The sequence below is a fragment of the Haemaphysalis longicornis genome, unplaced genomic scaffold, assembly GCF_048455015.1.
Source record: "Haemaphysalis longicornis isolate Haplotype H1 unplaced genomic scaffold, Haemaphysalis longicornis Haplotype H1 scaffold_31, whole genome shotgun sequence".
Lineage (NCBI taxonomy): Eukaryota > Metazoa > Arthropoda > Arachnida > Ixodida > Ixodidae > Haemaphysalis > Haemaphysalis longicornis.
In genome coordinates, this window is record NW_027526340.1 from 1,486,640 (window position 1) to 1,499,557 (window position 12,918).

The window sequence follows — 12,918 nt, forward strand, 5'->3', positions numbered from 1 at the left end:
TTCAATTAGGAGTGGCCTGGCAAAGGTAGCGTGAGATGGGGTCTACACTCCCTCTCCCAAGACACTACGCATCATCTCCAACCAGTCTCCATGATGACTCAGTGATCACAACCTCCTGTTCCCTCCCCCTCCCCCTCCCTCCTCCTCGTCCTCCTTCCCCAACTGTGGTTATGTGGCTTCTCCCATCTCAATAAAGGTTGCTCTATCAATCAGCAACAAACGCTTTGCGGGGCGCACCGTTATCTCGCGATTCCGGCCAATTCTAAGATGGCAGATAACATATACGTCGGCGCACGCTTTAATTCCTGATGCATAATATAAAGGCACGTCAATGTAGACGGTGATTACTTCCGAGCAGAAGGGAGTCAAGGGTCCCTTGCGGTGAACCCTTGCGAGCACAGAGCACGGCGAAAAGATTTACGGCTGACTGTCCCTGCTACGTTCGCCTTCACGACAACACCTTGACTTCGGTCACAACCTAGTCCTTGGCTTACAAAATATAAATCGCTGATAATGTAGCAGCACACCTAATCTAAAAAAAAATCTTACATTTTTTTAGCTTAAAGGGACGGAACAAGAGTAGAGGCAAATACACAACGCATGCGTTTTTAGCGCTGCCTTCCTTCAAGTTCAAAAATGCACCAACTGTCCCGTCAGCAAACTTTTCCGCATATTACATTACCCAGCATAACATAACCCACCATACGACCGTTCGATGTGAGGTTTCAATACATTTTGAGGTTGCCATAGATGTCAGGTTGCAATAAACTGACAGTGAGGTTGAAATAAAGTTCGCTTTTGCACTGCCAAGTGCCGCAGTGAGGGGGCTTGGCTAGAGTCCTCTAGGGAAGTATATAGAGGAACTATACACTTGGCTATTTATAGCAGAGGGGAGGTACTCTACGCTCAGCTGAAAGGTGCAGTGACTTGCGCGGCTGAAATTGCTTTTGTGCCAATCCCCCCGCTTAAGCTAAGGGCGCGGAGGGAGCTGGCGCTGGCCGGGGAAATTGGTTAGCGGAAAAAATCAAAGCTGTTTCTTAATAAAGAAAGATAAGGGAACCTGAAGCTTCCTCCCACGTAAACTGGTGATGATAAATTTGAATTTTATTGGCGCAGCAGCCAAATTTGGCTATAATGCGCCAGACACCAGGTAATATATTACATTTGAACACACTACGGTAAAAGGCTCATGTAAGAATGATGTAAAATGGTAAAATCAAATTTTCTGTAAAAGCCTGATCGCATTAAAAATTCAAAAACGGCTGATGTAAAAATAACGCAACATGGTCAGATCAAGTTTCTGTAAAACCTTGATTTCACCCAAAAATTTAAAAACCTTTTCCAAGGGAACGAGTGGGAAAAAAATTCACGACGCCTGTTTTCGAAACTAGGACACTCTAGAAGTATATGTATTACTGTAAGGCGCTTATCAAAGTCTAAGCACAAAGCAGACGACCACGCAACGAACCCAAGGAATGATGAGCGACGCGATGCAAAGTTTTGGTTCAATTAGGTGATTTCATTCGGGTGTGACACTCAGCATTTCTTGGGTTCATTGCGTGGTCGTTGACTTTGGACTCTTAACTTTGATTCAGTTTGCATGGGAGAAAGCTTCGCGTTCAGCCATCTTTTGAGAAAGGGGGCTTGATTTTTTTACTGTCACCCTAAAGGAAAGCAGAGTGGACATGAATCATGTTAACTCAGGAGCTACAGCAAGAATTCGTATCAGTTCGTTTGGTTTGGACCCCGGCGCACACCGAGTGTGTCACAGGGAACCAGTTAGCACACATGGCTGCCCGGGAGATTCTCTCACATCCCCCCATGGTTTCCTCGGACCCACCCCCTCAGGATGCGACCTGGTCTGAAAACTACCGCAAAGCAAAGATCCTCAGTCGTCAGCGCCTCCAGAAATCTCTCTCTCCCCCCCCCCCCCCCCCTGCGGGTTTCCTCACAGCTCTAAAACGTCTCCCCAGAAAAGGAGAAGTCATTGCAAACAAGATCTACGCAAACTCTGCATATACTCCCGACATTCTTTTTAAATGGACCTATCGTAGTACAGCATGTACTCCAAAGTTCATAGTTTGTGGGGAATTAGTCGTCTAAAATATTTACCATCTTATCTGGATGTGCTCTGCCTTTTCCAAAGGACGATCGAAACTTTTAACACTACACTCCATTCCGTGTGATGAAAAGGACCGTATTCGTCAAATGCGCTCTGATCCCTCTTTACTAGAGGCAATTGTAGAATTCTCTCTCCAGAAAGGTCTATATAAAGCCGTTTGATTTGTGATTGACTCAGCCCTGTATGGGTCAGTGATTCTGTGACAAGTGCGAACTGACCTTGTAATGTGACAAGTGCAAATGTTTTTGACAACTTTTATTTGCATACCTCTTCCCTTTTCCCACCACTCCCCATCCCCTTCAGAGTTTTATGACCTCCTCCAATAAACAGCCAATCAGTCAATCAACCTCAAACGTTTTGGATTTTCATCATCATCAACGGGTTGGCTTTGCTGCAGTGCGGTTTCACCGCTCACTGACGAATCCATGGGAGATAGAACACTCCGCTTTAAAGCCCTGTAGCCCTGTATTCAGGCAGCTATTTACATCCGCTTTCCAACTTTCGATGGAGCTTTCTTTATTCCTGTCTTGAAGCAATCTTTTCCTCTACCTTTCGTGATTGTCTTCACGGAGTACAGGGGTGCAGGGTATGAGGATTCAGGGTCTTATATACTTACGTTGAAGTGCGCCGCGTCCTGAGTGAAATCGTCGAGGGCAAGGACGAAGGACTCGCCACAGCGGAGTAGGAAGACAGCCAAAGTGACCAAGAATCCAATCGCCACCAGGCGCGGAATCGCCACGGCGGGATCCTGGGCAATCTGTGTGAAATGCGGTGTCAGGTTTAAAGAGGCATCGAATTATCAGCGGTGTGGGGACACCAGAAGAAGACGCCATAAAATCCCGGACCCTGGCCATAGAGAGTTCCACTGTAAAAATGCACCTGCTTTAAAGGTACCCTGCAACACTTCCGATAAACGTTTTCACTCTTTCCTTCGCGTCTGGAAGCACTGGCTTTAGTTATCGCCAGCACGGAGCGCCACTGCGTGATTTACTCGGCGCAGCAGATACGCCTTCAGTTTCCGCTTTGCTTTTGTGAATTTCTTTCTTAGGTTTCTGTCGAATACGTTCATTGCTGCAACTGAAGGAAAGCCGGTCAATAGCCGCTATACCGCTGCTGTAATGTCGTAATTACAGGGGTTGAAGAACACCAACACAGAGCAAGAGAAAAATCTTGTGAGCAATTTCCGGAGTTATCTGATGGGCACAGATCAGTAATTATTGGCGTAGGTACTTTGCGACCCCCTAATCTAAGCACTGGATGTGTTTGTTGACTACGCTGTGCAAGCATTTAAGATTTTTAATACACGGGCTGCAGGGTCTCTTTAATATAGTCCCTTTAATATAATACAGGGTCCCTTTAATATCTGGCTGCAATTTCGCCAGTTATGAAGCATAGCAGGCTTCAGGCCCTCCTCGATGACAGAAAAAAGGCTGCCCTTTTTGTTACTTCAGTCTTACCTTTGACAACACACCACCGCCCTGGCTATCGGTATCTTCTTGCGTTGATTTTACAGTGGACACCTGCGTGGTGCTTGCTCCCTGCAAGAAAACATAGAGCACGCAAATGCTTTCATGGCATCACGCGTCTCCTACCGGCGAACACGTCTCTGTAATCTGTGCACCATTCAAGAGGCAGTGTTCGATGTCTGATGGGCCCTCAAAGGCTTAAAAGAGGTTGCGCGAAACCATGGTCGTTCATTATTATCCATGAAAACACGCTCCTCCCCTGAGCGCTTTTCAAAAAATTGGCACTTCAAAAAACTGCCCTGGACTTTGAGCCAGGCGTGCGCATTGAGAGAGTGTAGCTTGTACGCTGAAGCGAGTGTGTGCACGGTACGACTTGAGTACGAGTGTAGACCAGAGCAGGCAAATATGCTTCGTCGGCACATAGCGTTCATGAGAGCTCTGTGGTGCATGTCTCTCAATGGCTGATGCACATCTCATTGACGGTGATGTTGAGCAGGTAACGAGAGAGAGATAGAGATAGAGGGAGAGATTAGAGATAGAGAGAGAAGGGGATAGATAGATAGATAGATAGATAGATAGATAGATAGATAGATAGATAGATAGATAGATAGATAGATAGATAGATAGATAGATAGATAGATAGATAGATAGATAGATAGATAGATAGATAGATAGATAGATAGATAGATAGATAGATAGATAGATAGATTAGAGAGAGAGAGGGAGGGAGGAAGGGAGGGAGGGAGGGAGGGAGAGCTAAGACACCCCTAGAAATGCACGAATGACCGAACTTTGGGAAGTATAGCACGCATACTGGGGTGGTTGCGGCCGCGAGCATTGTCTAACTAGTTCTACAGAAGAGTGCGCAGTAACCCCAATTGACTCGCTGCACTTCAGTTTAGAGGAACAATGGGTCACGCACTTCTCATACAGCTCCCTATAAAACGTATTCAAGGTTCCAAGCACTTGTCTCCATGGACTGGCGGCAACTGCGCCGCATTGTCGCGGTTCTAACTACATATATCTGAGGCACTGACCGTGCTCAGTGGGCAAGTGGCTCCCCCTCGTGGGATATTGCGTCGATATTCCATGGTTACTCGGGGTAAAATTCTTCAGTACACCCCATGAACCCACATAAAATCTCTCACTTTCCACAAACATTGCACGAAAAGTACAGCGCCGATTAACGGCCACTTGCTGTCACTTCGAAAAAGCTCGCGAAAATTGCATGTTTCGGCTGCCATTAAAGATATTTCGCGGGATTAACTTTTAGAGAACCAAGCAATATAGCGATCTCCGGACACCCTGCAATTTGTAATCCGCAAGGATCTACTCAGTTCGTTCACTTTTTTTAACTAATCATCTAGAAGACTTTTGGACTGAAATATAAACATACAAGACAATTTAAAGATATTCAAGAATAATCATTAGTTAAAGTAGCTCTGGCAACAAGAAAAAAAAACGACCACACAGAGCTTGTACCCCCCGATTGAACTTTGAGATCATACCAATGCTACCGTTACTCCCGTATCAGAATCCTGCGTGATGATTTTAGCACAGATATCGCAGAGGGGATAACAATTGTGCGGGCGCAGTTAGCATTCAACCAGGAGTGTGGTTTCGACAGCAATGAAGGCTCTGATCGTCTTACCGATTTTGTGGGCATCCCTTTCGTTGTAGCTTTCGATGAACAGCAGAGTGCCTGCAAGAAAATACAAGCCACTCGTAGAATTACATACATTACTGACAAGACGACGGCGTCATTGGATGACGATAGCAGCTTTATTGAGTCTCTCGGAAACCACCGTCAGTCCAGAGCTCTTCGATGTAGGCAGTTGCGAAACTCCGCCTCAAAAAACGGCCCGTACCTGGAACCTCCCCTGCTTTGGATCGTGCGTACGGTGGCGGCATCGAGGACACGGCACGCACTATCTAAAAACAAATTACTTATTCAAACTGACAATTTAGCGCTAAATTTTGTTTTAAAGGTGCATGATCCTTTATTTTTTTACTTTCCTAAGTTTTTCATTGCTTCCTTAAGTTCGTTTTTTTCTTGCGATTGTTTCTGCATCTGCGTAACTGCCTCGACTGATTGGCACTTGTGCGGGCACTCCGGCACAACACAGGTGCGGCCTGTAGTACTGAATTTGCAGTTGTCGCTCTGCCTACATCAGACGGTATGCCAAAACTAATCCAGTAGCTGATCAAGTTGCTCTAACTAATCCTTTCAAGCTCGCGTAAAGCCGTCGAAGCAAATTTTTAACTCTTTCTTTGCCGCCGAAAGACCGCAGATGACACCCAGCAGACTCCAACGTGCAGGCGATAACGCATCTCGCTGACCACACGGCCGCATTTTTATACTACTCTTGCTTTGAATGCGTATAAAACACTTGCGTGGTTTTAGCACATGGGGCTTCTTCGGCGCTACAGATTTAAGTAAACACCCAAATACCATTTTTCGCCCAGGTAGTCGAGCGGCACACTACGCTGTATAGTTTACTTTGTCACCAAAAGATGGCGCCACTGTACGAAACGAATGAAAGGCAGAAGAGACGCCTCTATCATGAAGCACAGAGCACTGTGGGGATATAACAGATATGAAGTAGTGAGAAGAATCTGGAAGGGAGTAATGGTACCAGCACTCACCTTTTCAAACGCAGTAGTGTGTGTCAAATCAGAGATTCAATCAGGGCTAGAAGTAAATCAGAGGGCCGTGGGTCGATTGGCATTAGGGGCACACAGCAAAACAACAAATGAGGCCGTGCAGGGAGATAAGGGATGGGCATCCTTCGCAGTGAGAGAAGCACAGAGCAAAATATGTTTTGAAGAACGACTTAGAAATCTGGATGATCAGAGATGGGCGGCCAAAGTGTTACGGTATCTTTACATGAAAAGCGTGGACACGCAATGGAGGAAAAGAACCAGAAGGCTCAGGACAAAGTATATGAAACCTGGAAGGGCAGAGGAAACGACCAAGGCAATAAAAAATGAAGTGAAAGAAACAGAAACAACAACCTGGAAAAAGAGGATGGATGCGAAGAAGTCCTTAGATATCTACAGAATCGGGAAGCAGGAGATCACAAGGAAAAAATTATTCGATAATACCAAAGGGAGTGCATTGCTTTTTGAAGCCCGAGCGGGTTGCTTGCGGACAAAAACGCTTATCCGTGAGCCGGTACAGGAAGAACTATGCGCAGGCTGCGGAAATGAGCCAGAAACCATGCGACATATTGTAACGGAGTGCAAAAGTATCCGTCCAGTCCTCAGTGATGGAGCCATCCAGCTTCCGGAAGCCCTTGTCTTTAAGGTTAGCGGAAAAGTGAACTGGACAGCAGTAGAGGTTAGTAAAAGAAGGTTAGAATGTTGGTGGGAAAAGAGCAGAGAACAATCTGGGAAGACATGCGAACAAAGAAGTTTGACTAGCACAAAAATTTCGTAAAAGTATTTTCTTTTTATTTTGACATTATTTTTATTTATTTTGTTTGTATTTTTGGCGAGGTGATTGTACAGTGGCGTTGCGACTAAGGCCGCTGTGCAACGCCACCCAGTTACAAAGGGGAAGCCACTAAGCATCATCATCATCATCCAAAACAGTGGACCAATCGTAGGATCACTTTTTGATGCATGGGTCCTATGGGGAGTTTCGCAGTTCCTATATCAAGTAACTGTGCCGTCAGTTGGAGTCCAAGACCGGAACAGAAGAATAAGTGCACATGAAGTGCACGAGCTGGACACCTACCCGAAGCATGCTGGGCAGGCTTAGCGCCAACATTTGGTGTTGCTTCTTTTACCTCCGAAGTTCGAACAGTTACCACATGGAGCACATTGATTACTTCAGGGTTTACGCGCCTTCGTCTATAGGAATAACATATTATATCAGCATCAATCGTGAACACGGTTAAATAAAATAGCAGTTGCTTAGCTCGGCTATGCCAGGATATACGTAGCGTGAGCTAAGGTTCAGCCGCACTCCAATTGGATTGGAATCCAATACCATCCAATTTAATCCAATCCAATCCAAATCCAATCTAATCCAATCCAATTCAATTCAATTCAATTCAATTCAATTCAATTCAATTCAATTCAATCCAATGCTCCTCGCGCTTGCGCAGTACGGCCCTTCAAGGTCACCGAAACTGCTCAACCTCGGACAGTGTAGCTTACGCTACAAAAGAAGTCCAGAAACGTCATGATTTGGAGTCGAAGATAGGACGTGTGTGGGCAATCACACTGCCGAGACGATGCAATAAGTCGTCGAAGCACGACCGTGGTAAACATTCGGTAGATTGTGGTGGTGCGTTAAGATTGTACGAGGATAGCGGCGTGCAACTTGAAGGCGTGCTAGTGAAATTTCTAGCCAAGGGGAAAATGTAAGGGACCACTGGTTACATCGTATTATGGAAATTCCCTATGGACAAAATCATCGCTGGTAGTAAACCTTCACAACGTGGAAAAGCCCATGATTTTCTTTCCGGGCTCGGTGTCCGTATGCGGTTCTCGCACCCGTCTCGCTGTCGAACGAACGCTATCACTTTTTGGCGCTGTTTCCAGTAGAGCAGGCTAAATCAACGCTGTCATTTTCTTTGATTGATTGAGTGAAGGGTTTAACGCGCCGACGCAACGCAGACGATGAGGCGCGCGGTAGTGGAGGGCTCCGGATTCATTTTGACCACCTGGGGAACTGGTATTTTCTTTAATCACGTGTTTATTCGTGCGTACGCGAGCGGTACGAGGGACAGCCAGCCAGCTAACCGGAAACGATGTGGATCGTAACACAAATTCTCGCTACTAAAATTGGTAAAAAAAAGAAAGAAAGCCTGCTTTTCACCAGGAGCGAACCGGTAAACCACCGATCAAGAATAACGCTGTTTAGAAAGCCAAACGTTCACCCCACGCTTCCTTGAGATGCTTCCAAGCTTTTAGACAAAGAAGCACAAGATTAGTCTGCACTTATGTAGGATGCCAGCGCTTGTTTTGGGAGCATGCTCGTGTATGAATGATTTAAAATAGCAACGTCGCGAAGCACAAATTAAATACCAAATTTTCGAAACAAGCAAGCAAACTTGCGATGAACTACCTTTTCATTTTGTACGTTTGGGGTACTAGTAATCAATGTTTTCTCAAGGTCTGTTCCCCCCATACTGTACCCGCGCTTGAGTCGAACGCTTGAAGTTGAAGTTGTTGGAAATTGGTATCGGACTGATTGTAGCCCCAGCCTTCGGGACCAATGTGACTCAACCTTGTGCAGACATTGAAGCGACATCAAGCCCTATGGGTCGTCGAAACGTATGTTTAGATTGATAGCCAAGCCCGGTTACTCTAGGTCAGTTACGCTTTTCGCAGTGTGTGCTGTAAAGTGCTTGAACACCCCTTCCCCCCCATCCCCCCTCCATGTCTCACGACCTCACGACCGCCGTTGAAGTGCGATTTTACATCCCTGCCCCACCGGGCCAAGTCGCAAGTTGTAAAAAGGTTGGATTATAACGGTACTTCATCGCGAAGAGTTTCACACTGGTATATACGCTAAAGGAAAATGGGGAAAGGTATCGCCCTAACAGCGTTAAGGTGGCTAGAATGGGAAGGTGTGAGTACCGCGGTGCCTTCCTTCGGCCGCGCGTGACTCCCTTGCGCGCAGATGACACCAGGGAAAATGGGGCGCTGCCCGTCGAGGCGCGGTAGCCGCAGCCGGCCGCGCCGTCCTGCCCGCGCTCTCCCTGCCCTCGCCGTGGCCAGCTTCGTCGTGCGTTGTGGACTGTCTCGCGTCGTTCCCCCGTTCGGGCATTTGTTAGGGGTGCGATGCTGTCGACAGCAAAGAAGACGACGGAGCAAACGGAGAAAACAAACCAACTTGCGCATTCAGCGTAACACGTTTGCATGTAAAGCCGCAGCAGAAATTCGCTAGTCAATGGGTGATGTGCCGCAGATTGGCTGCCAAGACCATTCTGCTGCCCTGAGCTTCACGCTATACGGTTTTATTGCCTTAGGAGGATACAGTTTCTACTTAAGGTGTGAACTAGCAAGGTAATGAGAAGAAACTGAATGCAGTGAAACCTTGCATGATGCAGGCTGAATTTTACAAATTTTTTTAATTCTTCACTTGTAAAAAAATTCAGGGAAGCTTGCATTCACGCGCAATACTTGAATGACGAAGCTCTTGTAGTTGGGCATTGCCGGACGCATAGTTAAGTTTTTAGTATCATTGTTTAGTTGCATTGTTTGGGAGCTAGTAATCACGTCGTCGTATGCATCGAAGATGCCGTCGTCTTCGCAGCGAGTGGTAGATGCAAAGTCATCCTCAGCATTGTAGACTTCCACGTACCGTGCTCTTCTCATCAATTCTCGAGGCAGCGGTGGCCGGAACTTCCGAATTAGCGCTGAAGTTTTTTTTTTTTTTGTTTTTGTTTCTTTTTACATGGGCGGTAGGGCTTGACGACAGCGCTGTTTTTTTTTTTTTTTTTTTAACTAAGCCACGAATTCCCATGCCGAAGGCTCTCGGTTGTCGCCGCGAGGCACGCGCTCACGAGGGCTCGGTATTTTCTTGGTATCTATTTTCTGCTACGGCGAACTTACGGCTTGTACAACAGCTCCGCTGTTAATACTTTTTCTTTTCCCGCAATAAATATACTTTTGTTCTCTCTTCACCTGTAAATACTTTTTGTTTCTTCATCATCTGTCAGTAGTTTGTTTTTCTTCTCCTGAAAATAGTTTTTCCTACTTCATATCATCTTTTAGTATCCTCACTATGAACATCTTTTGGTTTTTTTTTCACCTGTTAATGTTTTTTTTTTCTTCTTCACCTGCAAATAGTTCTTCCCCGGTGAATAGTTCTTGTTTTATTTTCAGCGGTAAATGCTTTTTGTGTGTTTCTTATATTGCCGCATGCCTGGGAAAATCTCCCTGTTTGGGTATGTGCCTTTCGGAACATTGGGTCTGAGAAGAAGAAGAGGCTTGGGTGCTACCACGGCAGCTGTGCTTGTGCGTCAGCTTCGGTGCCGTCTGTAGGTCTTTTAAGTCGAGTAAATACTGTTTTTCTACCTTTATTCGTGACATTTGTGGTGCAGGTGCGGGGTAATCCCATGCACTTCGAGCCAGGCGAGTTTACCGACCCACGCGAGTGTCATCTGGAGACAACACCAGTGCACAAGTCAAGTCGCCGCATTCGAGGTCTACCACCAGAATTTGGCCTGCTGGTGAAGCCTCCACGCGTAATGACAACCACTACGGCTTGCCAAACCAATGAGGGCAGCGGAGCCTTCTCGCCGCTGGTGGTGCACTTGCCGCACACACCGCGGCCGTTCCACGGCGACATCTTCGAAGACGTCGAGGACTGGCTCGATCATTTCGATCGGGTCGCTGCGTTCAACGAGTGGGACGACACACGTAAGCTGAGAAGCGTTTACTGCTCCCTCAGGGAGTCGGCACAGACGTGGTACGAAAACCACGCGCCTACATTTACAAGCTGGTTGGAGTTTCGGCGGCAATTGCTCGAAGACTTCAGAAATAGTGAGCGGAAGGAAAAGGCCGAGATTGCTCTACAGTCCAGGGCGCAAAAACCAAACGAGAGCGTCTCTATGTTCGTCGAGGACATGACGCGCTTGTTTCGGCGAGCTGACCCTGGTATGAGTGAAGCAAAGAAGGTTCGCCACCTGATGCGGGGTGTGAAGGAACAGCTATTCGCTGGCCTTGTACGCAGCCCGCCAACAACGGTTGCTGACTTCGTTCGGGAAGCGACCTCAATGGAGCGGGCCCTACAGCAGCGCAACATGCAGTACGGGCGTCAAGCCAGTGTGGCCGCCTGCGCTTCAGCGGTCAACGATGAACACGCTCTCCGGGAGCTCGTGAGGAGCGTCGTGCGTGAGGAACTGCGGCTTCTTCAACAGGGTGACTGCCGACCAACTTTCGCTGCCTTTACCGACGTCGTCCGAGACGAAGTTCGGCGAGCAATGGGACCCGCGGCACCGGCCGATGTTGCAAGCCCTGTTCGAACGTACACGGATATGTATATCCTATGCTGGCCCCAACAGTGGAACATCGCACTTACACGGACGTGGTGCGCACGCCGACCTCGGCACCGCCCCAGGTGTTACCAACTCTGACACAGCCGTTCGGACGCACGTTGAACCCGGCCACACGGTATGAACCAAGACGTCTCGAACGGAAAGCGACCGTGTGGCGCACATCAGACAATCGGCCCCTGTGCTACCATTGTGGTGAAAAAGGCCACGTGTTCCGTCACTGCCCTTACCGCGGCCTGGGACTTCGCGGGTTCTCGCCGAACGCACCTCGACCGCGCTACGGGGAACGACCCCGAGAAATCGAGGAGTACCTTTCCGCCCACGAGCTGACGTCAACTTCGCCCGCTACTCATCAGTCCCGAACGCCTACCCCTCGCAGGTACTCATCACCGATCCGTCCCGGCTCTCCTCGATCTGGCGGGAACCGGTCTCCGAGCCCACACCGGGGAAACTAAACCCAGCGACCTCCGGGGGTGAGGCCGCTGCGCATAAAGCTCAAGAACCTCCATCGACGCAACGACATCCGCATGACGACCACCGAAATCGAACTTTTGAAGCGAACGAACTTCTTTCTGCCGACATCCCGGTCCTCGTCGACAACCACTCGGCAACAGCTCTCGTCGATACCGGCGCTGACTATTCTGTTATTAGCTGGTCACTCGCGTCCAAGCTGCGTAAAGTAACGACGCCATGGTGTGGACCGCCAATCCGCACAGCTGGCGGCCACCTTGTTGTGCCGACTGGTGTGTGCACCGCCCGAATTCAAATTCAAGATTCAACTTTCCCCGGCTGTTTTGCCGTGCTGCGGGAGTGCTCGAAACAACTTATATTCGGTTTGGACTTTCTCCGCGAATACGGGGCAGTGATCGACTTGCTGGATCTTTTGGTTACGTTTTCGAACCCTCTGTCAGTCGACGACGAGAGGGAGCTCTCCAGGCCTGCGCTCCGAATTTGCGACGAGATTGTTACTTTACCTCCCCGAAGCAGTATGTTTGTTACTGTTGAGTGCGAGCAATCACCTGTCAGTTGCGGTATCGCCGAACAAAACGTTTCCCTGCTGCTCGACCGACAGGTCTGCGCAGCCCGTGGCCTCGTCGACATCAGCAACCAACGAACAGAAATACCGCTTACGAACTTCAGTCCGGAACACCAGCATTTATCGCACAGAACAGCAGTTGCATACCTGGACGCAGTAAGCGACGAAGAAAGGAATCTTGTTCTAGGAGTCTTGTCCACGCAGAACGAATCGGAGAAGGTCGCCAAAATTGACATAAACCCTGACCTGCCGATGTCCCAACAGCAACAGCTTCGCGAT

At 48.0% G+C, this 12,918-nt stretch overlaps 1 protein-coding gene across 1 annotated transcript in view; it reads right to left on the bottom strand.

Annotated features, from left to right (window-relative positions):
- LOC144177791 (uncharacterized) overlaps positions 1 to 12,918 on the bottom strand; it is a 43,385-nt gene that overhangs the window by 12,712 nt on the left and 17,755 nt on the right. Inside the window, exons 5-7 of the mRNA XM_077705361.1 lie at positions 5,240 to 5,290; positions 3,580 to 3,660; positions 2,739 to 2,879 (exon numbers count right to left, since the gene is read on the bottom strand). Of these exons, the coding sequence (XP_077561487.1) occupies positions 2,739 to 2,879; positions 3,580 to 3,660; positions 5,240 to 5,290 (273 nt within the window). The remainder of the gene's footprint in view (positions 1 to 2,738; positions 2,880 to 3,579; positions 3,661 to 5,239; positions 5,291 to 12,918) is intronic.